The sequence below is a fragment of the Arvicola amphibius genome, chromosome 12, assembly GCF_903992535.2.
Source record: "Arvicola amphibius chromosome 12, mArvAmp1.2, whole genome shotgun sequence".
Taxonomy (NCBI): domain Eukaryota; kingdom Metazoa; phylum Chordata; class Mammalia; order Rodentia; family Cricetidae; genus Arvicola; species Arvicola amphibius.
The window spans coordinates 135008490-135035574 of NC_052058.2; the positions used below are offsets into that span (position 1 = coordinate 135008490).

General features: G+C 42.6%; 1 protein-coding gene across 8 annotated transcripts in view; it reads right to left on the reverse strand.

Annotated features, from left to right (window-relative positions):
• The window catches only part of Oca2 (OCA2 melanosomal transmembrane protein), a 246729-nt gene that overhangs the window by 147415 nt on the left and 72229 nt on the right, over positions 1-27085 (reverse strand). For 7 of the 8 annotated variants that reach the window (XM_038313651.1, XM_038313656.1, XM_038313652.1 and 4 more), the window contains 6 exons: positions 26445-26510; positions 23219-23275; positions 21281-21405; positions 20036-20174; positions 16863-16995; positions 15465-15612 (listed from right to left, as the gene is read on the reverse strand). In XM_038313651.1, coding sequence (XP_038169579.1) covers positions 15465-15612; positions 16863-16995; positions 20036-20174; positions 21281-21405; positions 23219-23275; positions 26445-26510 — 668 coding nt within the window. The remainder of the gene's footprint in view (positions 1-15464; positions 15613-16862; positions 16996-20035; positions 20175-21280; positions 21406-23218; positions 23276-26444; positions 26511-27085) is intronic. The other variant, XM_038313654.1, reaches the window with a different exon arrangement.

Sequence of the window (27085 nt, forward strand, 5' to 3'; positions counted from 1 at the left end):
TCTCCTGAGATGGTACAGTAATGGTGAGCCTTCATGTGCCTGCTGTAGATAGTGTATGTCCATAGGTGTTGCACAGCCCCTGTCAGAACCAACAGGGAATGGTACACAGAGATGTCTAGCTCTCCCTCCTGTCAGGGGATAGCCATGATAGGAAGTCACAGTGTTGTTCACAAAGGCATCAGCTGACTGGAAGGAGGCAAACAGGACCTCCGAGGCTGCAATGGGCCTCAGAGGATGTGCACACTGTGGTCTATAGTTCAAGAAGGCTGAGGCTCACCAGAGCTCACCCCACACCCAGATATGGTGTTCAATGGCAGAGCCTGCTCTGGGCTGTTGCACATACTACCCTGTTCTACTGGCTGGATGTCTTCCAGCCTCAGGTAGAGGAATGTTCTCCAGATGACCTCCTGGCTAAAGGTGGGAGGACCCTGGAAGCTCCCCATCTTCAGTTTCCATTTCTAAAGGCTGACTTCAGAGCTGTACTTCTGTTTCCTATGTGCAGATAAAGAGGTTTCCAGGGATCACTCACTATCCAACAGACATGTCACCTCAACGTCTTTCCAGGGCCAGGAAGTTTTTCCTCTACCAGTGTCACTTAGGAAGGGAAAGGCCCACCCTTAAACGTCAGAGTCCTTGGCCACTGTGGCCAAGGCAGCAAAGAAAATCTAATGTCCTCTAAGACCATTGCCAAGGCAGGTCCTCATGGCTATGTCCCCCACAGGATGCCCTTACAGCCTTACCCAGGTAGATCAGGAGCTCAGCACTGTGACTCTGCAGTGACACACCATAGTGGTTGGAGTGGCCAGAACAAAGGTCTCAAATATCTCGTATCATAATTGACTGTATTGTAGGTGTTAGGGCCAACTGTACTTTCCCTGTTTCTGAATTTCTTTGTTTCCCAAATGAGAACATTGTATCCTTAAAATCAATTAGAGAAACAGGAAATGTCACTTGTTTTAGGGATGATGTTATCTAAGAAGACCCGGTTGTCGCCACCCTCTTTCTTCTCTTTTCCAGATCCTCTCACTTTCTCCACTCACTTCTCTCTCTCTCTCTCTCTCTCTCTCTCTCTCTCTCTCTCTCTGTCTCTCTATCTCTCTGTCTCTCTCTCTCTCTGTGTGTGTGTGTGTGTGTGTGTGTGTGTGCGTGCATGCACATGTGTGGTCATGTTTATGCATGGGTATACATGGACATATATGCACATTAATGTGGAGACCAAAGGTCTAGTTTAGGTACCATTCCTCGGGAACTACCTTGTTTATTAAAGTAAGATCTTTCAATGGGACCTGGTGCTTGTGAATTAGAATAGATGTCTGGCTAAGGAATCCCAGGGATCCTCCAGTCTCTATCTTTCTGAGTACTGGGATTACAAACACACTCCACACATCTGGCATTTTACATTAGGCCTAGGGATCCAGTGCAGGTCCTGATACTTGTATGACTTATACTTTTATGGACTGAATGATCTCCTTAACACACAAATTTCCTTTTGATCGATAGAGCCAGCTCACTTTTTCTGGTTTATTCTCTTCTATAGCAACCATTGGAAAGATGCTACATAGTGAAGAAGGTCATTTTGATGTACACACGGGTTTTACAAATGAACACTGAAGGAGACTGGCCACACATCCAGTACAGCTCTAAAGGAAATCACAGCAGAAAGAGGAATAATTCTGAGAACAACTTTTAAAAAAATGTTTCACTACACTCCTCACAAATGCACACGTTGGGAGTCCACCTCCATCCTCCAGCTTCGGTTTCCTTATTTACAAACAGCACAGGATGAGCTCAAGAAAACTTGGCAAACCCTCAAGTCCTCAAGTCTTCACCGTTTTAAGTACTGAGTCCACCAAATGTGAAAACTTTTAATTCTTTAATTCTCCATGCCAAGATTTGGTCTTGTATCTTAAACTCATGCGCAGGGTTCTAATGCTTGTTGAAACTGGTCACCCTGTTCCCAAAAGGCAACCTCAAAACTTCCTGGGGCTTGAGTACCACTGGTGGGATGAGGTGGATTCTGAGCTTGAGATGGAGCCCTGTGTCTTAGTCACCTTTCTATTGCTGTCAAAAAAAACACCGTGACCAAGACAACTTAGGAAAGCAAGAACTTTTCTGAGCTTGTTTTCAATGGGTTAAAAGCCTGTCATGCCCAAGAATAGTAACAGCAAGTGGCAGCCATGGCATCAGGGACAGCTAAGAACTCACACCTCAAAACAAATTCAAGAAACAGAGAGTGAACTAGAAATGACGAGTCTTTTGAAATCTCAAAGGCCACCTCTGGTGAAGTATGTCCTCCAGCAAGGATACAGCTCCTAAATCTACCCAAACATCAGCACTGTCTGGTGAGTAAGTGTTCAAGACTCTGAGCCTCTGAGGAACATTCTCAGTCAAACTACCATACCTGCTCTTTAGATTGGGCTTCGTCCCTGGGCTTTATCTCTGGGTTGTTGTGTCCCTTGTAGTAGACTATAGCTTTCTCCTACTGACAACCCAAGTCTCAAGCTAGCCACACACCGTGACCCATCAAGGACTAGCTTTTTCCAGGAATTGAAATATCCCAGAACATTCTCTTTCTTTCTGAGACAGGGTTTTTCTATATAACAGTCCTGACTGTCCTGAAACTCACTATGTAGACCAGACGGTCCTTGAACTCAGAGATCTGCCTGCCTCTGCCTCCCAAATGCTGGGATTAAGGGCATGTGTCATCAGTGCCCCTTTGTTTGTTTTTTTGTCTGAATTTTTTAAGGGTTTGGGACTTTGCTCTTCTGCACTGCCTCCAGCCTCTCCACCTAGCCAGATCTCACATCTTCTCCAGTGTCTAACCCAAGAACTCTCCCTGACCCTCCCCATTCACAAAACATCCCAAACCCACCATATGTAGCCAGGCTCCACATCTGATACTCCAGATAAGACTGGTCACCCCTGCCTCCACCACAACCAATCTCTAGGCTTCTTCCAGGCCCCTCCCTATCTATCCCCTGTGGGACCCTCACCCCTTATTCTCAAAGGGACGAGAATTTCCTAGCAGAATGTTTTCCCAAGGAAGATAGTGGTCTTCTCCCCTCCCACCCTGGAGATTCCAAACACAAGATCACTTAGCCCAGTCAGCCAGCCACCTGATGATAACAAAAAAAACAAGGAGACTTAGCAGGATGGGGGGGAGCAAGAGTCCTTGCACACATGACAAAGCAGCTTCAAAAAGCCTCTTTGTAGTTGTGCCTTTAAAAGCTTTCCCCACAGAGGAGATACAACAACTCTCTCTATCTCGCTGTAGCGGGGTCAGAGATTGGTTCCAAACATGTTTGTATTATGCTGATTAAACCTTGCCTATTACAGTCCAAGTCTCTCTGGTTGTCTCTCTCTGGGGGTCGTAATCTGGGCACAACATCCCCCAACCCGCAAGCCCTGCCCACTCCACATCCAACCTTTTCACCCAGCCACATTCTTGGCTCGGACAAGAAAGCACATTCTGTCTACCCCCACCCCCATCAAGTCCCCTTGTCCAGCTGACTTCATTCTACCCAAGCTATGGTCCCAACCTATCTGCATATCATATCTTCTATCTCAACCTGCTATTTTCATATCAGATCTGCACAGGTTTTCGCATAAAAATGCCAACAAGATAAAAGATCAAGCTTGCATCTTCTCTCCAAAACTTGCTGGTCCTATAGAAATGGATGCCAATGGACTAAAGGAACTGAAGGACAGGGAACTTAAGAGGACAGCCATCGACTTCATTGAAGAATTCCAGCAGTTTAAAGACGTCACCGAGAAACAGCTAAGTGAAATTAGAGAGAAAGAACGTAAGGAGAATAAACACCCAAGTGATCCCCAAGGAAACACAAATGTAAGACTGGTAATAAAGACAATACAGGGGTTGGAAATGGAATTCAGCGTGGAGATAAATGAGTTGAAGAGGATTCAAGCCAACATGAAGATGGAACTGTAAAACCTACTAACGCGTTTTGGCTTCACACATAAAGCTGGCTTCATTTTATGTGACTAGTATTTTATTTCTCGAGCTTTCAATACACTTCTGTTGTTATGTATGCTCAGTGTTTTAACTATGAATTGCTGTGGGGAATTTTCATTTCTGGTCTTGTCTATTTGATGTTCTATGTGCATCTTGCATCTGTCTGTATATGGCTTTCCTTAGTTTGGGTACAAGTTTTTTTTTTTCTGTGATCTTGTTGAAGACCTGGTCTAGCCTGGGCTTCTCCCTAGTTCATGCCTCTTATTCAAAAGCTTTATTTTTCATGGTGTTCCACCTTTACTTTATGTTCCTTTCCTGTAGTTTTAAATTTTTTTCATATTCCTTGCTGTTCATCATTAAAGGAAGTCAGGACAGGAGCTTAAACATGGCAGGGAACTAGATGCAGGAGTTGATGCAGAAATCATGGCTTACTGGCTTGGTTCCCCTAGCTTGCTCAGTCTGCCTTCTTATAAAACTCAGGACCACCAATCCAGATATGCCACCATCCACCAAGGCCTGGGCTCTGCATCATCAATTGTTGATTAAGAAAATGGTTTACAGTCAGATCCCATGGATTGAGGTTCCCTCCTTTCAGATAACGTGAGTTTGCATGTCAAACTGACATGAGACTAGCCAGCACACCCTTCTAACCTCCCTCCCTCTCCTTGCTACTTCATCCCAACTCCAGCAGGCACTCCCTGCTAACCCACCCCTGTCAGGAAAGCAGGCAGTCTGTCTGAAGATCTTCCTCTCTCCTGCTTCTCTATGTCCAGTTCCCCATCTCATCCTCTGTTGAGGACCTTCTGGGGTAACCTCTCTTCGTTGTCTTCCCCTATTCCAAGGAGACAAAATAAACAGATCCTGGTTGAACACTCTGCTCTTCCCCTCCTGAGAAACCCTTCAGAGCCCTAGCCTATCCCCATTCCTAAATATTAGCTCCCGATACTCAGAAATATGTTTTTACCTGGAACCCCCAGTGTCCATAACTATCAAGTCCAAGAAAATTTCCTACCAGGCATCACACAGCCATAAAATGCCCCAAAAATCCAGAGAGAAAACAGAAAGCAGGAACAAAACACCCATCCAACAAACTCAAATCCAGAAATCAGCGCCTAGACCTATAACCACCCCAATCCCAGACGCCTAGACACCAGCATAAAAATGCAATCAACAACAATCAAGGCAATATATCTCCACTAGAGACCAGATATCCCCCCATAGCAGGACCTGAATATTCTAACATAAACTGAAACACAAGAAAAGACCCTAAGACTGCATTATGAGGATGATAGAGGTCCTTAAAGAAGATGTCAATAAATCCCCTAAAGAAATCCAGAAAAACACAATCAGTTGGAAGGAAATGAATATAACTGATCATGACCTAAAAATGAAAATAGAATCAATAAAGAAAACCCACACTGAGGGGATTCTGAAAATGAAAACTTTAGAAATCTGAATAGGAACTACAGAGGCAAGCTTCACCAACAGAATGCAAGAGATGGAAGAAGGAATCTCAGGCAATGAATGCAATACAATGGAAGAAGATACATCAGTCAAAAAAATGTTAAATCTGAAAAACTCCTGACACAAAACATCCAGGAAATCTGTGATACTATGAAAAGATCAACCCTAAAAATAATAGGAATAAAGGAAGTAGAAAAATACCAGCTCAGAAATTCAGAAAATATTTTCCACAAAATTACAGAAGACAATTTCCCTAACCTGAAGAAGGAAATACCTATAAAGTCTAAAAGGAACACAAGATACCAAATAGATTGGACCAGAAAATAAAGTCCCCTTAGCACAAAACACTAAAGATACAGAATAAAGACAATTAAAATCTGCAAGGCAAAAAGACTAAGTAACATATAAAGGGAGACCTGTCAGAATTACTCCTGACTTCTCAGTGGAGTCTCTAGAAGACAGAAGGGCCTGGACAGATGTGCTACAGACTCTAGATGACCATAGATGCCTGTCTACACTACTATATGCAACAAAACTTTCAATCACCATGGATAGAGAAAATAAGATATTTCATGATAAAGCCAAATTTAAATAGTGTCTATCTACAAATCTAGCCCTACAGAAGGTGGTAGAAAGAAAACCCCAAACTAAGGAAGCTAACTATACCCATGAGGCATAGGAAATGGATAATTTAAGACCAGAAAAATTAAAAGAAAGGAAACATACACACACACACACACACACACACACACAAAACCAACAAAAGCAACATCAACAACAAAATAACAGGAATCAAAAATTATTGGTCATTGATATTGCTCAATATCAATGATTTCAATTCCCCAATAAAAAGAAACAGACTGGCAGAATAGTTGCAAAACCAGGTTCTATCCTTCTGCTGCATTCAAGATACACGCCCCAACATCCAAGATAACCATTAGCTCAGGGTAAAGGGTTGGAAAACAATGTTCCAAACAAATGTATTTAAGCAAGCTGATGTAACAATTTGAATATCTAACAAAATTGACTTCAAAATAAAACTAATCAAAAAAGATAGGAAAGGACACCACAGACTCATCAAAAAAAATCCACCAATCTGACAGTTCAGTTCTTAACATCTATACCCCCAAATACAAGTGCACCCACATTTGTAAAATAAACACTACTACAGTTCAAATCACATATCAACCCTCACACACTGATAATGGGGGACTTCAGTACCCAACTCTCACCAATGGACAGGGCATCCAGAGGAAAAACTAAACAGAAATGCTGCCGCTAACAGACATTATAAACCAAACAGACCTAACATATATTTACAGAACATTTCATCCAAACACAAAAGAAGACACTTTCTCCTTTTCACCTCATAGAACTTCCTCCCAAACTGACCACATGCTTGGACACAGAGTAATTCTCAACAGATATAAGGAAATTGAGATAACTCCCTGCACCCTACTAGACCCACAGACTAACGAAGGATGTCAGTAATAATAGCAACAATAGAAAGCTTACAAACTAATGAACACTGAACAACTCTGTACTGAATGAAAAGTGTCAAGACAGAAATAAAGAAAGCAAACAAAGACTTTCTGGAATTCAAGGAAACGAGTACACAGCATATAAAAACTTATGGGATACAATGAAAGTAGTTCAAAGAGGCGAGTTCATAGCAGTAAGTGCCTACATAAAAGAAAATTTTAAAAAAACTGGAGAGCTCTCATACTGGCAACTAAATAGCACATCTGAAAGCTCTAGAACAAAAAGAAGCAAACATACCCAAGAGGAACAGATGTCAAGAAATAATCAGGGCTAAAATCAACAAAATAGGGAAAAAGAGAACAATGCAAAGAATCAATGAAACCGAGTTTTTTCTTTGACAAAATCAGCAAGATAGACCCTTATCCAAACGAACTAAAAAGTGTAGACAGAATATCTAAATTAACAAAATTTAAAACAAAAAGAGGGACATAACAAGAGACAGAGAAAATCCAAAGGATTATTAGGTCATACTTCAAAAAACCTGTACTCCAGAAAATTTGAAAATCTAACATTCCTTGATAGATGTCACTTACCAAAGTTAAATTAAGATCAGATAAACAATTTAAATACAGATAACCCCGAAGAAAATAGAAGCAGATGTTAAAAGTCTCCCAACCAAAAATGGCACAGGGCAAGATAGTAAAGTGCAAAGAAGAGCTAATACCAATACTCCTCAAATCATTCCACAAAGTAGAAACAGAAGGAACATTGCCAAATTCATTTTATGAGGCCACAGTCACCCTGACACCACTGAGAAAACAAACACCACCCTAAAACATCAACAACACAATAGCCAGAATTGACACACTTATTTCTACAATATTTTAAATATCGGTGGTCTCAATTCTCCAATTGAAAGCTTTAGGATGACTGAATGGATCAAGAGACAAAATTTGAGGCCCGCCACCTAAGGATGTGAGCTCGTGAAAGGCACCCTGGCCAGGCAGAAGACACCCAGGCCCACCCTCCACCTCACAGAGTGGGCGACAGGCAAGCAGGTGCGTGCCGTTATGGCGAACACGTCTGTGATGGTGGAAGGGAGAGAAAGAGACACAGAGCAGTGTGTGCACCGTGGAGAGAGGTACATTGCCCTTGAAGATGCAAGTGGCAGTGAGGACCAAGCAGATGTGAGTGGCCTACACTGCCATCTCAGCCCATGGGGGATATACAAATCCGTGCTACTGCCAAGGGCCATGTCTGAGACAGAGGTTATGTTCCAGCCAGGGTCTGCACTGTCTGTGGCCAGGATTACCACCAAAAGTCCATGGTCTGGGCTGCTGCCTGAAACCACGGTGGTGTCCTTGGGCCATACTGCCCCCATGTGGATGCAGGTAGTCTGCACTGCCGTCTGGGACCAGGTTGTCTGTGGTCCAGGCTGCCTCTGAGGACCTTGTCTGGGTCTGTGGTCCTACTGCAGCCAAAGGTCGTGTTCACGGTCTGTGCTGTTGCCAGAAATCATGTGGAAAACCATGATTTCATGCTCCCGCTCACTGTAAAGAGCAAGGAAGTGACTTTTACGATTATAGCGATGATTGCAGGCACACAGCTGGGAAGAAGGCACATGGAAAGGCTTCTATGGCAACCCCTACTCCCCTAAACTCCCCCTCCCAAATGTAGCGACCTAAACAGGAAGTGTGGGAAGAAGACTGAAGTTAGCGTTCCATAATTGATGGCATCTGACCCCGGTTCAAGAGGGGGAAGACTCAGTTCTATTTATGAGGCTGGCCACTGGGAGTTCAACCATGTTCTGGTGAGCAAATTAGACTTTTTTTAATTTCCATTTTCATTTTGGGGTTTCTGGGGGGGGGTTACAAAGGTGGGGGCAGACATAGAAGGACCGGGAGATGAATATGATTCTGGGGAGTGATGTGAAAGGCCCAAAGAATCAATAAAAACATTTTTTACAAAGAGAATCAAAATCCATCTGTCTGTCCTCTACAAGAAACACATCTGAGCTTTATAGCAGTACCGCCTTAGAGTTAAAGAATGAAAAAACATACCCAATAAAGGAACCAGGAAGCAAGGAGGTAGGCTATCCTAATACCTGACAAATTGACTTCAAACTAAAGCTAATCAAAAGAGATAATGAGGGGCCCATCATTCTAATCAAGGGAACAGTTAACCAAGAAGGCTTTACTATCCTAAAATATGCACAACAAACTCTGCTACATGTATATTATTTAATAAAAAATAATAATAATAAAATTTAATTTGATGATGATAATAATTATAATAATGTCTTACTAGATTTAAAGCACAGATTAAAGTGGATCAATTAATAGTAGGTGATTTCAAGACCCCACTTTCCCCAACAGACAAAAACAAACAGAATCATCAGAATTAATTAACATCATCCACCAAATGGGCTTAACAAGTCCTACAGAATATTTTACCTAACCACCAAAGAATAAACATTCAACGAAGCAGGACATGGAGGTCTCTATAAAATATGCTACATTATGGGGCACAAAGCAAATTTTTACAAATTCAGGATGATTGAGTAACTATTGTATCCTATCTAAGCACAAGATAAAAAGATTTAAAACCAACAACAAAAAAAATCTTTAGTAAACACACACTCACGCACTCATGAAGATTAAATGATTCTTTACTAAATGAGCCAAAGAAGAAATAAAGAAAAAAATGTCCTAGGAGTAAATGAAAATGAAAACACTACACAATAAAACCGCTGGGACACATTGAGAGCAGTTCTACAAGAGTAATTAATATCTCTACTGCCAACAATAAAAAATCAGAATGAGTCAAAATTAGAGATTTAGTGATACCACTAAAAAATTTGTTAAGACAAGAATAAACCAAATCCAAACCCAGTCAACAGCAAGAAATAATAATAAATCAGCAGAAATCAATGAATAATGAAGAAAATGACAGACACAATCAGTGAATCTAAGAGTTAGTTCTTCGAGAAGACAAACAAACTTGATAAACCATTGGTCCAACTAGTCAAAACAAGGAGCTGATGGAAGAAGGGAGGACCCGAATTAACAGAATCAGAAATAAGGAAGGAAACATTGCAACAGACACCAGAGAAATTCAATATATTACAAGGGACTATTTTAAACCCTTTACTTAATTAAGCTGGAAAACGTAAAGGAAATAGATGAATTCCTAGATTCACACTAACCATAAAAACTAAACCAAGAAGTCAACAGCCTAAGCAGTTCCTAACAAATGAGGAAATGGATGGAGTCACCACAGAATCTTACTAGACTTTCGAAGATCTACATTTACCCTTCTTAAACTATTTTTAAAAAATAAGCAATGAGTACAGCGAAACCTCTTCTAAGTCAGTATCACTCTAAAGCCAAAACTAGGTAGCAACACAACCAAACAAGAAAAGTATAGGTGAATATCTCTAATTGATATATGCTTTAAATGCTCAGTAAAATGGTTGCAAATGGAATACAAATATACTTCAAAAAGATTACATGGCACGACCAAGTTATCTTTGTCACTGAAATGCAGGGATGGTTCAACACACACAAGTCAAGAAAATAAAAAATCACATAAATGGATTTAAATATAAAAATCACATGATCAACTCAACATAGGTAGGAAAGGCCTTGGAGAAATTCCAAATACCTCCGTGATAAAATTCCTAGAGAATGTAGGGCTAGAGAGTACATACTGCAACATAATAGTATCTATATATGAAAAACCCATAGCCAAATTCATCCTAACTGAAACAAAGCTTGAAGCAGCCCCGCTGAAGTCAGGAATGGGGCAGGGTGTACACTATCTCCATTCCTTCTCAACACTGTACTTGAAGTACCAACTCGAGCAGCCAGACAAGAGGAGGAAACTAAAGGATATAAACATGGAAATAAGAAGTCAAGTTATTTCTATTTATAAGTAACATGATGCTATGCATTAGAGAGTTCAAAAAGCCTGCCAGAAAGCTTCTAAAAATGATAAGCCAATTCAGCAATGGGGCAGAATACAGAATCAATTTATACAAATTAATAAAAGCTTTCTTTTCTTTCTTCCCTTTTTTTGGATTTTTGAGACAGAGAGCAATGGGGCAGAATACAGAATCAATTTATACAAATTAATAAAAGCTTTCTTTCTTTCTTTTTTTCTTTCTTTCTTTTTTTTTTTTTTTTTTTTTTTTTTTTTTTTTTTTGAGACAGCAATTCTCCGTAGTCTTTGGTTCTGCCTCTGCCTCCCGAGTGCTGGGATTAAAGGTGTGTGCCACCACCGCCCGGCCAATAAAAGCTTTTTAAATAGCAGTGACATGCAGAGAAAGAGATCATGGATGCCCTCCCATCCACAATAGCCCTCCCGAAAATAAAATATTTATGAATAAACCTAACCAAGGAAATGAAAAACCCCTTCAGTGCAAATGTTAAACCTCTGAGGAAAGAGGTAGAAGAAGACGTAAGAAAAAGACATCCCACGCTTGTGGATTGATAGAATTAGCACTGTAAAATGCTGGGCGGCGGTGGCGCATGCCTTTAATCTCAGCATTCAGGAGGCAGAGACAGAAGCAGGCATCTCTCTGTGAGTTCGAGGCCAGCCTGCTCTACGAGAGCTAGTTCCAGGACAGGCTCCAAAGCTACAGAAAAACCCTGTCTCAAAGAAAAAAATGAACAATGTACCAAAAGCCATTTGTAGATTAAACACAATTCCAATTGAAATTCCTATCTTATTCATCACAGAAAAAGCTATCCTAAAATTCACATGGAACCACAAAAGATTCCCAGAGAGCCAAAAGATCAATCCTGAGCCAAAAGATCAATGCAGGAGGAACTACCATTACAGACGTTAAGAAGCATTACTGAGCCACCATAATGAAAACAATATGGTACCAGAATGAAATCAGACATGAGACCAGTAGATCAAAATCAAAGAGCCAAGCATGAGTTCATGTAACCACAGCCATCTAATACTCGACCACTGTGCCAAAAAACATATGCTGGAGACAATATCTATAAAAAATGGTGCTATAAAAATGGAATGCCCACATACAGAAGAATGAAATCAGATCTGTATCAAACACCCAGTACAAAGACTAATTCAAAATGGATCAAAGCACTAAATGTGAAACCTGAAAGACCGAAACAGCTAAAAGAAAGCATAGGTAGTGCCTACATGATATAGGTGTGGGAAAGAACTTCCTGAATAGGGTCCCAATAGCCCAGGAATTGAGGCCAACAACTGACGAGTAGGATTTTCTAAAACTAAAAAGATTCTGCAAAGCTAAGGAAACAACCCAGTAAAGATGAAGCTCTCATAATGGGAGAGACTATTTGTCTAGCTAGCTATGCACCTGAGAGAAGATTAATATCCAGAATATATCCAAATAAATAGCCAAACTCAAAAAAAGGAACATTGAAAAAAAAGAGAGTTCCCAAAAGAACAGAAAGTGGCTAAGAAATACCTGAGAGGGGATCCAGAGTATCTGACCATTAGGGAAATGAAAATACAAACAGCTCTGAGATTCCATCTCATCCCAGTCAGAATGGCAAAGAGCAACAAAACAACCAACAGCACACATCAGAGAGAGGATGTGGGGAAAGGGGAACCCTCAGTCCCTGTCAACGGAATGGCAAATCAGTGCAGCCACTATGGAAATCCGTGTGCAGAATTCTCAAAAAGCTAAAACTGAAACCATGTTTGGTCCTTTCATCCCATGCTTTGGCATACACCCAAAGGACTCAGTGTCCCACTCCACAGGCACTTGTTCAGCCGTGTTCATTGCTGCTCTCTTCACAATAACCAGGAGATGAGAACAATCTAAATGTCCTTCAGCTGACAAATGGAGGACCAAAGAGTGGAACATATATACTCTGAATGCCTATGCAGCTGTGGAAAATGATGAAATCGGGAGGTAAAGAGATAGAACTAGAAAAGACCATGTTGAGTGCAGCCATGGGGCTCCAGAAAGACAAACCCATGTTGTTCTTGCTCGTCTGAGGCTGCTAACTCCAAATCTTCAGAAATAGAGTGCATATCCTTGAGCAGCTGAGAAACTAAGAAAGCAAAATGGAACTACTGCCTGGGTAGGGGGTTGGAGGAGCGATGGAGAGGGAAATAGCAGGGTGCAAGGGATTGAACTGTGGAAACGGGAAAAAGGAGCTCTGACAAGGTAACTGGGAAAGACAAATAGAGAAGAAGGGGAATCAGGATAGAATATAGCAAGCATGTCTGGAAAAGTCACAAGCGATCATGCTATTAACTATCTACCTTTTAAAAAACCTATAATACATGTAATTCTGTGTATAAATAGACACAGTTTAAATGAAATTTCCTCATCTTGACTGACAATGTTTTCTCCAAGTGCCAAAGACCACACTGCACAAAGACCCAACATTGGGCATGAGAAATCTTCTTTGGAATTATGGGTCAAAGTTGTAAGAAAAATGTCCAAAACATAGGGTATTGCTCTTGCGCTTGGTTGCTCCTCCCTCCCCCCAAGAAGTGGAAAGGAAGACACTATGCAGGTCAGCATCAGTGCTCAGAGGTCTCTGAAGTGGACCTCCCCTGAACGCCTCCTTCTTTGGGACTAGCTTTCCTGGTAGGAGAAGCACCATGAATGCTTTTGAAGAAAGAAGGCAACCAACTCTTCTATGCAGCTATGATGCTGCCTAGGAGTGACACCAGTGACCAGCATGGCAGAACCCTAATAGTGGATTAGTGGCACACAGACCTTGGCAATAAACAAAAGCTCTCTAATTGAACTTAAAACCTACTCTGGAAGAGGGCAATCATGTCTGGTACTGGAAATATCACCAATTACTAAGGGCTAGCAAAGTCAGCGGATGTTGGAGGAGAACCAAGAAACCACCACTTTACTAAACTGGTATAATCCCTAACTACATTTCAACATTTTTGTCCTCATATCCACAGCCAAGTGTAGCACTTGGCTACAAATTTCTCTTTGCAACAGACAGTGACCATAACAGAGAAGGACAACCAATCAAAATTTAGGGAGTGATAGAGCCCAGCCCCAGTGGATAGATACCTCTACAAAGCAACTCTTGCACCCAAGGGGCAGGGAACATTGTAGAAGAAGGGGTGGAAATGTTGTAAGAGCCAGAGGATCAGGGAGTTTTCTATGAGACTGTGTCTTCTAGTAATGCCAGAAGAAACACCCGGAGAGTCTCACCAATATGACTCCCTAAACAGGAACTGAACAAGAATGGCACCATAGGCGAGCCAAAGCAGACAAGCAAAAGACCGCCAAGACCGAATCCTACATAAGGAACTACAGGCAACTAAGGAACGCTGACAGTAGCAAAAACGAAATAGTCTTCCCCAGAGAAGCACACACCAATTGATTACCCAGTGCCAAATGGTCGTTCCTGAAAACATGCATACAATTAATATTATACAGACTGAGCAGGCTACACTTAGGAATACTCATGTATGCACATAAACATATATGCATGTAGCAAAAATTAATGAAAAAAGAAGCCAAGAATCTTTAAAGCGACTGAAGTGGGAACATGGGAGGGTTTAGAGGAAGAAAAGGAAAAGAGAAAATAATGTATTTATGGTATAAAATTTACTTCTTTGTATATTATGGCTTTGGTGGTTTGCCTGCATATATGTTTGTGTGAGGGTGTAGAGTCCCCTGGAACTAGAGTCTAGAGTCATAGGCAGTAGTGAGCTGCCATGTGGGTCCTGGGAATGGAACCTGGGTCCTCTGGAAGAACAGCCATTCTCTTAACCACTTGAGCCACCTCTCCAGCCCCCAAAGGTATTTATATTATAATCTCAGTGGCTGGAGAGATGGCTCTGACCTTAAAGGCTAGGCTCATAACCAATAATATATTCTCAAGAATTAAATATGTACATATATTTAAAGATTTTAAAGTTATACTATGTTTTATGTTGGAATAGTAACATGACATATTGAAAATAAACGGGGAGAGGTTATGGCTTAAGAGTGATTGACAAGGGGGTCGATTGTGCTGGTTAGTTTGTGTCATTTGGGATGGAGCACCTTTAACTGAAAACATGCCTCCTTCAGGTTGCCTGTAGACAAGACCGCAGGACATTTTCTTGACTAATGATTGGCTTGGGAATGCCCACCTCACTGTGAACACCATCACCCTGGACAGGCAGTTCTAGGTTGTATAGAATAACAAGCTGAGTGGGCAATAGAAAAGAAGGCAGTAAGCATCCCTCCAGGGGTTCTTTTTGCTTTCTGCCTCATTCCTGCCCTGACTTCCCTCAGCCATGTAAGCTATAAGATGAAATAACCCTTTCCTCCTCAACTTGCTTTGAGCATGGTGTTGATCACAGCAACAGCAAGTACCCTAGGACAAACGGTGAGCCCTTCGTTTTATCAGTTGCTACAGTGCTTAGTTATAGCATCTAAATGCTTTGATCAAAAACCTTTTTCTCTTGGGTATCATACGACAATGATTGCAATGGATTATGGACCTCGTGTGATGCCACCATTAAGCACAACGGGTAAGGGGGCCCCGGCATACATCCAAGCAGGATCGTGTGGTACCTGTGGAAAGAATGCAGCCTTTGGGCCAGCAGGTGCTCCAGGGCCAGCACTTTCTCCAGCAGCAAGCCACGCACGGCTGTCTCCTCGCGGCTGGCTGGACTGATGCGCTGTGCAGTCAAACGCCAGACATGAATCTCATGCTTCAGTTCTGCAGAGAAATAAGGGTAAGGGGCTGAGTCTCTCCCACCCTCAGGCATCAGCAACGCCACCCACTGTCACCATACAGTCACCATACACCAACAGTGGGCATCCACGTTCCACCTAGCACAGGCTCTTCTCAACAAGAGCTATGGTGATGAACCAGATGACGGCACTGAACTCTGAAAGTCATCATTAAGCAAGAAAAGCCATTTCAATGCTGCCTGAAGAACAAAGTCCTTTCTCAAGCAATATCTTTTTTTAAATTTGCTTATTAATTTATTATTGTTGTACTTTATTTGAGCAATGTCTTAACTCCACAACCCTAGCTCATTCTCACTGGCTCTGCTATCAACCAAAATCTGCACATTGCTGTTGTGCTTTTAATACAGTTTGCCATTGCTTCTCAGATGTTTGGCTAAAAGCAAGAGATCTGGCTTGTCCTCTCCAAACTATGTGACAGGCTACGGAGCAGCAAAGAGGCCTCGCCAGTTGTGGAGCCATGCTCCAGGGTTTACGGTCTCCTGGACAGTAAGCTATTATAAATAAGCCTCTAACTTTTTAGCTTGCCAAGCCGTGGTAGATAGAGCAACACAAATGAACTCAGTCAATTGCCCGGTCTCTGAATGGTTTCAGAAAGAGAGCTCTTGAATAGCAGCAGTAGGGCTATGGCTCTCAGGCAGCCATGCTTGGCACCTCTAGAGGGTTTCTGGTAAGAAAGCAGGAAGCAGGAATGCCTTCCCTCTCCTATCCCCCCCCACCAGCCTGAGCTCCTATCTCACACAGGAGAGATAAGGAATCAGCTGGTGAGATGCTCGCCAGAAAGAAACAAACACCACCACCTTCACCCAAGGCTGAATTCAGACACCTTCTGATGGAGAACAGGAGAGAGGTGCTTGCCATCCATTGCTTCCTAAGAGAGTAAGATATTTTATGAGGCTTATATTTAACCTCTATTTTACAATTTGAATATATATATATATATACATATACATATATATGGAAAAGACCAAGATGGTAAACTAAAAGCAAGCCTTTATGGCTACTCAGTAGCCTCAGACTGAAGCAACGAGAGCAACTTGTTGGACAAGTTGGAGGTATCTGTGGACAGCTATTGTTCCAAAGCATGCAGCATCCTGTGGATAAATAAATACCTTCCTGGGGATCCTGTGGGGGAGGGAACCCCTCCTGCTTATATATCCTGGGGCTAGGGGAGAATACTACAACTGACTCTGCAGCGTGGGAGGTACTCATACCTACCGACAATCTCGCCGGGCTCCTTGTTATAAAGCTTTCTGTTCCAGTACAGAAGTCTGAGGAGTGGGAAGGAAACCAGGAGAATGAGGCAGATTCCAAGGAACATATGCACTGTGAAACCAGCAAAGTCCAGGCCCTGGAAGAGCAAAGGAGCAATACGTGATATGTGTGCCCTGGACGGAGGTGGGGGAGGTGAGGATGTGAGCTGTAGACAAGAGTGGCTCTGGACAAGAATCCTGCAGCCAACACGGATGCTTAGTAAGTCTGAAATGGTTAAAGCCTTTCTGTTGTTATTTGTTGGCTTTTACAAGACAAAGTTTCTCTATGTAGCCCTGGCTGTCCTGGAACTCACTTTGTAGACCAAGCTGGCCTCAAACTCACAGAGATCCTCCTGTCTCTGCCTTCTGAGTGCTCGGATGAATGGTGTACACCACCACCACCTGGCTGATTAAAGACTTTTTTATATGTTCTGTGTTTTTGGAAAACCAGTGGTTATGTAAATTACAAGCCATCTTAGAAGGGAACAGAAATAGGCAATTGCAACTAGCTCCTAACTAGATTTAGACTGTAGCTGTCACAGGGCAAATGTGTTGCCCCAGGATGAGTAGGGAACAAAACATTGAATAATGTGGTCATGTATACTCATTTATGTATTTGTTAATCTTTTTAATTCTTGGCTAAAATACCTGTTGTGGGTTGGGCAGTCTCCCACAGAGCACTGGAATCAGCTATAAGGGTGCTAGGGAGGCAGCCTCTCCCTTCCTTCCAGCTTTCTCTGCTTGCCTGTGGGATCGTGTTGTGGTCATCTGTTGAATGTGTTTCATTTTGGTAAAAACCACCCTTAGGTTAGTTTGTTAGCGAGTAACTCAACAATATTCTTAGCTAATTTTGCTCTTTAGTCTGTTTTGTTCTTTTATGTAGATCCTTAAGCAAATATGCAAAATATCTCTTGAGCCCAAGAAGGACAGATGAGCCCTTAAAGATAATCACCTATAAGAATTCAAGTAGTTTCCAGGAATAGTTACTGCTATGGGGGATCGGTCAAGGGTACCACAGTCCTATGGGGCATTGGGATCTCAGATATTGAAGGGTTTTGGCAGGAAAGGTGTGGTCACAGAGAACATAGAGTCATGCTCACATAGGTAAAGGTAGAAAGCCCCACAGGTGTTCAGTAAGCCGCTTCAGGAAAACCACCTTCCACCACCTCTCACTACAGAGCTCAGGCTCTGTATTTGCCCCAACCTCCCAAGTAATGGAGTTGCAGGTATGTGTCACCAAACCTCGCTCAGAAGCTCAACATGTTCTGGGAGTTCCTCAGTTAAAACACTCCCTTAAACTTGAACTTTATCTATAGAATTCATATACGAGATATCTGATTGAAAAATAGTTGTTTCTTAGGTGTTTGTGAAAAATGCTATAATTTCCTTTAAAACCAGAAGACAAAAAATGAGCCCAGGGGTGCTGAAGAGATGGATCAATGCTAAAGAGTACTGACTGTACTTGCTGAAAGTGTGGGGAGTCCTTCTGTCTATATGTTGCTTTTATTGGTTAATGAATAAAGAAACTGTCTTAGCCTGTGATAGAGCAGAACTTAGATAGGCAGGGGAAACTAAACTGAATGCTGGGAGAAAGAAGGTGGAGTCAGGAGATGCCATATAGCTGCTGCTGAAAACAGACAAGCCGGAACTTTGCTGGTAAGCCACAACCACATGGTGATACACAGATTAATAGAGATGGGTTAAATTGAAATGTAAGTGTTGTCTGAGTTTCTGTCCTGCCCAGTTCCCACAGTCGCTAGGTTCCAAAGAAATCATACAGAGGTCTATATTGATGATAAATTGATTGGCCCATTAGCTCAGGCTTCTTATTACCTCTTATAACTTATATTAACCCATTATTCTTGTCTGTGTTGGCCACATAGCTCGGTACCTTTTTCAGCAGGGCAGGTCACATCTTCCTTCTCCTGTGTCTGGGCAGGACTGTAAAGGGAGCTTCCCTCTTCCCAGAATTCTCCTGTTCTCATTGACCTGCCTCTACTTCCTGTCTGGTTGTCCTGCCTATACTTCCTACCTTGCTACTGGTCAATCAGTGTTTATTTAAAACATAATTGACAGAATATAGACAATTGTCCAGCACCATGTAAGAGGTAGCCAATAAGAAGCTAGAGCTAATAAGCCAAGCAGTGATTTAATTAATAAAGTTTCTGTGTGGTTATTTTGGGGATGAGCAGCCGGGAACAAACAAGCGGCTTTTCTACTATAGCAGAAGACCCAAATCTCCGGCCACAACCTGCATCCACATGGTGGCTCACAACTGTCCAGTTACATGTGACAGACTAACCTCTTCTGTCCAAAGGATTGGAAACCCCCGTCTAGCCTTTGTGGCACCAAGCATGCATGTATAGCATGGACATGCATGGAGGCAAAAAACACCCATACACAAAAAAATAAAAAAACAAATCAGCATTAAAATTTTAAGAAGCCTAAGAAAATGGCTTACATGTAATATCAATCCACTTACCTTTAAACCAATCAGGGCCTAAGACTTAATTTTTAGTTTTAGCAAATACAGCCTGAGGAGACGGGAGTTCTGTATCCTGAGTAACTCTGGGTCTGTTCAGAATGTAAGCACCAAACTTTCCTCCCATTAGAAACAGAGGGACAATTAAAGAAAGGAGAGATACGAACAATGAGAAGAAAGAAACGTTAATGAGGCCCTGGGAGACAAGCACAGCACTGAATGGAAGTTGCTAGAAGAGTTTTGCAGGTAAACTTATCATGCAAAAGAAAGACAGAAGAGAAAAACCCAAACTGACACTTTCCAGAAATAGCTGGAGCAGATGCTGCAAGTCGTTGGATGCTGATGTTTTCCCTGAGCCTATTAGACACGTGTGTCTGCTACCCGTTGCCCCATCTCATCCCTTTGTAATTTCCTAGACATTTCTTGTTGATGTTCTTAGTAACAAAACCACCTCCCAACACATCGATATCAACCTAAATGCAGCCCTTCCATCCTGCAGGGCCTTTCTTGCCTCTCCTCTCCTACTTCCAGTGCTTCACTTATGATAATGGCGTGCACTGTGGCAGCAGGGACCCTAGTTCACAGCACTTAAGTAAAGGATGCTGTACAGAGTGCTGTTCCTGAAAGCAACCCTAGTATAGTGTGCTGCTCCTTACCATCTTCCTCAACTCCTGGTTGGAAACAATGATGACATTGGGTGGGTCCCCAATGGCAGTCGCAGCTCCTCCAATGTTTGTGAAGATCACTTCTGCGATCAGGACTTGTCTTGGATCAAGATTGAGCACCTCGCATAACCTATTGTGGATATAAGAAAGTGGTAAGGCCTGTGGGCAACCCAGATGTTTAAAGCACTTGCTTGTACAAGGGAGGCACGCTCATGCACAGACACACATATACATAACACGTGCACACACACAGTCTGGGAGAAGAGTAAGGCATGAAGTGAACCTCAGCTGCAACATCCTTGGGTACCACTAATTACAAAGATTCTTTTAGTTAACGTAGCACAGTCAGAGCTATCCAAGTGATGATGTAATTTCTGCCTGCTCCAAGCCTGGAGGGAGTACTGTGTTCTGTGTGGAGGGCCCTATAGAAGAAGGACCTGCAGCAGGTGGATGGGCACAGAAACCTTGAGATAGGAGAGATGCGGGTCATCAAAAGTCACCAGCAATAACACACCAAAGTCTGCTGACTTAGTCCCTCATCTTGTCTTCCCCTTTTCTGAAGAGACCCTAAGCTAGCTCGCTCTTGCTCTCTCTCTCTCTCTCTCTCTCTCTCTCTGTCTCTGTCTCACTGTCTCTCTGTCTCTCTCACTGTCTCTCTGTCTCTCTCTGTCTCTCTGTCTCTCTCTGTGTGTGTCTCTCTCTCTTCTTTCTTTGAATTACCACCTTAATTACTTCTTCCTTGGCCATAGACCTCTATCTTGGCTGTATGGAATTTGCCTTGGAATCTTTGAAAGTCCTAACACCCTGATCACCTGAAGACTAAGTCCTTGGAGTAGGTGGAAGGATGAAAGTGTGGGAATTCATGAGCAAAACTCCTGATATCTGGCAATCTATATGTGTGGCTTGCCCATTTCCTGCATGACAGTCTAATCTACATGCATGGCTTGCTGTGTCCCACATGACAGTCTATCTTTTGGAAAGCAATGTGCATGTCTTTCAACTTCTCGTGGTATAACTGAGCTGTGCTGATACCTGTATCTGTCTAGAGTTCTGCAGTCACACAAGCCAGAACTGTTGGATTGGAGGTCAATGACCTGTCCTCCAGTGAGGGGATGTATACTATCCCTTGTCTTTTTGTAGATGTTGAGGATGGAGCCTTGAGTCAGGTGGTACAACCAGAATACAAATCCACCCCAAGGCTGATCTTCCTTTCCATGTTGGAAGCGTTCTACACACCTTATGGTAACAGGTGTAAAAAGGAGCATTGTGGTGACATTGTCTAAGAAGGCAGAGAGGATGGCAGCGATGAGGCAAAGCATCATGATCATGGCCCACACTCTTCCTCGAGAAAGCTGGTACGCCTAGGATACATATACAGGAAGGAACAAGCCAAAAATCAGTTCATTCATGACGTAAAAGCTATATTCTCACTAATGACTCCAAGACACGGGGACCAAAATTCTCATTCGGAATTTGCAAGTGTGTTGAAGAAGTTTTTTTTTTAAAAGAAATTTTCAATCCCAAAACTAAAGTAAACGCCAGCACCAGCCTTTGCATTAAAAGAGTGTGCCAAGGTCTCCTCATCCACTAGGGCATGGCACAACCCTCATGCACCAAGCATGGAAGGGTCAGTTTAACCCTTCAGACCTGCTGATAGAGCGTCCAGGGGTCCAGTTAAAATGTGAAGCCCAATCACAATGAGTTACCATTTCACACCTGACAGAATTTTCATTTTAAAAGATAAGAGTTAACAGGGCTGGTGATATGTGTCAGGGGTAGATGTTTGGCTAGCAAGCATGAGGTCCAGGGTTCAATGCCCTGCGCCACATAAACAGGGTGCAGTGGCTCAGGTCTGTCGTGCCAGCAGTAGGGATATGGAAGTGGGCCATCACCAACTCAGCAACACAGTGAGTTTGAGGCCAGACTGTGCTAAACAGAGGCCTGCTTGAAAACAGAAAGGAGGAGAGGGCAAAAGAGAGCAAGCATGGGGAAAGGCTAAGAGGAAAGGGATCCTTCCAAACAGATGTAAAATCATTGTGGAAAATGTGTGCAATCCAAGCAAACCAATCCCATAGAAGCAGAGAGTCAGAATAGAGGCTACAAGGTCGGGAGGGAGAGAATAGAGAGATTCTGGTCAAAGGGTACATGGTACAGTGAGGAGGTTTGGGTCTGGAGAGATACTACACAGGCAGGATGACTATATTCAGCATCGTGTATATTTCAAAATAACTTCAGAAGTGAATTTCAAGCCGGGCGTAGTAGCTCACACCTTCAATCCCAGCACTTGGATTGAAGGCTGAGGTGGGCTGATCTGGGTAAGATGGTCTACATAGGGAGTCCTAAGACAGCCAGGGCTATGTAGAGAGACACTGTCTCAAAAGCAAAAACAAGTAAATTTCAAATGTCACCATAAAAATGATATGTAAGGATAATGCTAGCTGGCTTGATTCAATCATAACACACTGTGTATGTGTACATTGAAACATATTATACCCCCAGACATGTGCAATTATCATTTATCAATCAAATAATAGTAATTATAATTTTTTTTAAAAAAAAGACCTTTAAGGAGTTAGCATTTTAGCCCAGTGATGGGATCTGTGCCAAGCATTTGCAAGGCCCTTTGCCCAGGCCCCAGCAGGAATTAATAAATACAGCCTATACAACATTAAAACAACAGAAAGTACTTTTCCCAGATTTAAAAGCCAGGACTGTATATGTCTACAAAGTAAGCATTGGAATTACATCCCCAAAATCAATCAGAAGCTGATGGCTTGACATATATAGACTCTTACATGTAAAGTATGTTTTGATGCGGAGCCCTAAGCAGCCTGCTCCAATGCTGCTGCACAAATGCTCGGGGAGAGAGCTCTCTGCCTTGAGCCCCCTCTTCATTTACTTATGGAGAAGTTGGAAGTGTTGCTCTGAGTCATGCTTAGCACAGCAATTACACCCAGATTTCCAGAGGCCGCTTTGAAAGGAGGATGGAATTTTAAATATTTTAATTTACTAAACATATAATATTAGAATAATAAATAGCATCATTCAGTTAGTTGATGTTATTAATTATCAATTACATATTTGTGCTTCTATTGCTCTGATTATATGTAAGTATTTTTATGCTTGTTATTTATTAATTTGGTGTATAGCCATCAAGTACAACATTACACCTACCTTTACAGCGCAGTAATCAAAAAATCCCGTTTCTGAAAATATGGCTACTAAGATCATCTAAAAGGGAAAGACAAAAAGTAGGTAGCGAAATTTTCTTAGCAAAATACCACATTGGGACAATATCATAATGACCCCACCATGAGTTTGCACTCTAGCTCCTCATATCTGCATCATCAAGAGCAACTCTGTCTTGTTGGATGTCCACAGCTGGGCAGTGGTGGCGCACCCCTTCAATCCCGCACTCAAAAGGTAGAGGCGGCAGATCCCAGTGAGTTCAGCCTGGTCTCCACAAAGCAAGTTACCCACATGTCTGTCACTTCAATTGACCACTATGATCACTTTGAGCAGAAGCTCTTACAGATGGTTTTGTATATTTCTAACCTAGGTGTTGCTCTAAGACAGGTTATTAACCCATCTAACCCTGACAGCAAACATCAAGTGCTATCCTCCCTCATTTTACAGACCAGAGACAGATGACTTGATCAGTCTTGAAGCTAGAAGCAGGGAAGGCTATAGGTCAGCAGGTGGCCTTTGTATCTAATTCTCCCCATACACAGCGCTCAGAAATTTAATGCCTTTAAATAAATAGCTTTAAACTGTGCCAAATTTTGGTTTCTAACATAATGAAACTGATTTTTTTTTCCTTGCAGATCTGATGTACATGGACAAGCTGGACTACTGGTGATGAGTCTGACCTCCAGTCCTCTGTGCACTCGGAATGTTTACTTGTGTTTCTACTGATGACAAGAGATGAAAACAGCCACCACATGGACTAACAGGAATAATGCCCCTTTTATGCTGTGCTTAATCAACCAGAAATTCTAGCAAGCCTGAACTCGTTAGGTTTCCCTTTTTACAAGAAGTGGAATAACACTCCATTTCTTCTTCTTCTTCTTCTTCTTCTTCTTCTTCTTCTTCTTCTTCTTCTTCTTCTTCTTCTTCTTCTTCTTCTTCTTCTTCTTCTTCTTTTCTTCTTCTTCTTCTTCTTCTTCTTCTTCTTCTTCTTCTTCTTCTTCTTCTTCTTCTTCTTCTTCTTCTTCTTCTTCCTTACAGTTGCCTGATATGACTCCCTTCTTTTATGCAGGTGTTTAAACCCTATCTTCTTCCCAGGCCAACAGAGAGGTTGGTTTCTCCATGACGTTCCAGACCAGAGCACAGACCCACCTTCCTACCCTCCACCTGACTATGTGTTGAATCTGGAATGAGAAAGTGCAGGTTTAAGCCCTCAGTAAGGTGTGCTTGGTTTACCATTCTGCACTTCAAGTGTCTCACTTCGCCTCTGGATGTTCTCGAGGTTGCTGTGAGAGCTTAATAAAATTATATGAAGTACTTGGAAGACCAGGGAACCGATACACCTTTCAAATAAACCATATGAAACAAAAATGCTTCCAAACCAGTTCTGACTCAGCCCTGCCCTTGTCTAGAGCAACTTCCTAACTCAACGGGCCCCTGTGGGGCTGTGTGTGGCATGCAGTACTTCATGGGAACGTAAGTGGACAGATGTGGGTGGCACCCTGTGTGGCAGTCTCTTTTCAGGGGGAGCCATTCCATTGTGGTCTGATAGAGAGACCGGGGCAAGCAGCCTCAGGAAGTAAGCCAGGCAAAATCAGGCCCCCTTTGTGCACTGGCCCAACAGTTACAAAAGCACGGGATATCAGAGTGTCTGCTGGAACAATTTTAATTAAGCAAAAGAAATATCAGGTCATTTTTATAGGCTGAATTCCGTCTCTCCTGCTCAAAATTCGTATGTTGAACTACTAACTCCCTGAACCTCAAAATATGGCTATACTTGGAGACAGGGCTTTTAAGAGTGATGCTGAGATCATTAGGGTGACCCCTAATTGGATATGACAGCTGGCTTTATAAGAGGATGGGATAAGGACAAGGGCACATGAGGAGAAGACAGCCAGTGAGGAGCCTCCATAGAGGCCAGACCTGCTGATAGCCTGATCTCGAACTTCTGCTTCTTTAACTGTGAGAAAGGAATGTTTATTCATCCGGCCACACCATATGTCATGTTTTGTTATTGCCGTCCTAGGAACTACTACACCGTTTGCTTAACTTTTGAAAAAACAAAACAAAACAGTATATTATAGACACCTGTGTGACCCCCTTCTTCTATCCAGATGACCAAGCCCGATTTGTTTCTCAACATCCTGTTGGACAAAATTATCTCAAAGCCTGTACCTTGAGGCCTGTAGGACAGAAAAAAAAAAGCCTGGCTTGAGTTTGAAGGATAGCCTCAAAACTACCGAGTGAGGATTAGACAGGAAAATCCCAAAGCAGAGGGAGCACTTGGCTGTCTCTCATTGGCTGGAGACAACCCCATATCACATCAGCCAGTAGGATGTTACTTAACCTATATAAGCTGACTCTCAAAGTGATAAACTGAGTTCCTGCTTTGACTTGACTCCCTATCCTGTCGGATTGTCCTGCTTTGTGGGGCTGTGGAACAGGCGAATAGCACACTCACCTTTCCCTGGGGAGGAGGTCTGGCAGCATCCCACACAACTATCGGCTCCTCCATGAAACCTGAGTTCAGAGCCTTGCTCCACCTTCCCCCTCAGAGAAGATGGCAGCTCTGAGTCCCCTTGAAGCCTAGAGTAGATGCCAGCAAACAGATGACTCTCTGGTAGCTTCTGCAAAGTGAGCCTCCTGATGTAGCACAGATGAAGCCCCACAGACCCTTTCTAGAGAATAACCCAGGAACACATGACCTTTTCCACTGTTGTCCAGGGCCTTGCCACGTCTCACTTGTTCTAGCTTAGCTGACTTACAACACATGCGCTATGCTAATCCTCTACAAGTTTGTCTTTCCTTCCTACAAGCCGACCTGGTCATATTCCTCATGGCTTAACAGTATAAACTGACGAGCGCTGGGACTACTACTTAGGGACATTTTTCTTTAAAATCAATTTCCCAGTTACTGAAATTGTTCTGTGGTTCATTTATTTAACATATGCCATTTTTATTTTAAGGTTAATAACTCAAAAAATTGCTCACTTTTGTAAACACCGACGCCACGTCATTGTTCGACAAGCCCTAATGAGCCAGAGCACCAGTCATTTCCTCCTCCTTGGGAGGAGTGAGCTAGACCTGCTCCCACTTCTCAATCAAGCCCTGTCAAGAGGTATGCCATCTTGACTATAATGACAGGGGTCAGCAACCATGGAAGAGTGAAGGACCCAGACTTGGAGTCGTATCCTGCTGGGAGGACTGTAATTACCATGCCAAACAGCAGGGCCAGAGTCTCAAAATCAATCCACTCCACCACTTGGGTCAGGCTGGGTCTCTGTAATCAAAGCACAAATTTGCCAATTAATCCTGTGCATCAACCCACTGACGAATACTCAGAAAATGGGCTGCCCTTAGTGTGAGCCCACACATGGGGCCAAAGTTGGAAACACTCAACCCTCACTCACTCCCTTTAAAATTGGATTATATCACTGCTGAATCACTTGTGACCCAACGCATCTGTCGCATCAAAAGTATTCATGGGGGAAAAAATGTAACCCTGCTCCTGGAAGCTCTATGAAGATTATTGCCTGAATTATTGCCTGAATTGCAGGTTTGGTCTGCACATGTTTCCCTCAGTGGACTGGTATGATTGACAGCTGTCTGTTCTACTCTCCAAGGGCCACTAGCATGAAGTGCAAAGTGAGGGACAACCAGCACCTAGCCTGCTGGGAAAGGGCAACTCATTGAGTGACCCAGGGGCTTCTTGATGCATGTACCTGCTATATATCATACGTGCCATTTTCCAGATGAAAGATGATTCGAGCCATACTTATGAGAACAGGCGCATGACTCAGAGATTTGGAGACAATCTCTCTCCAGCACAGACAGCACCCCAAACTCACGGACTGC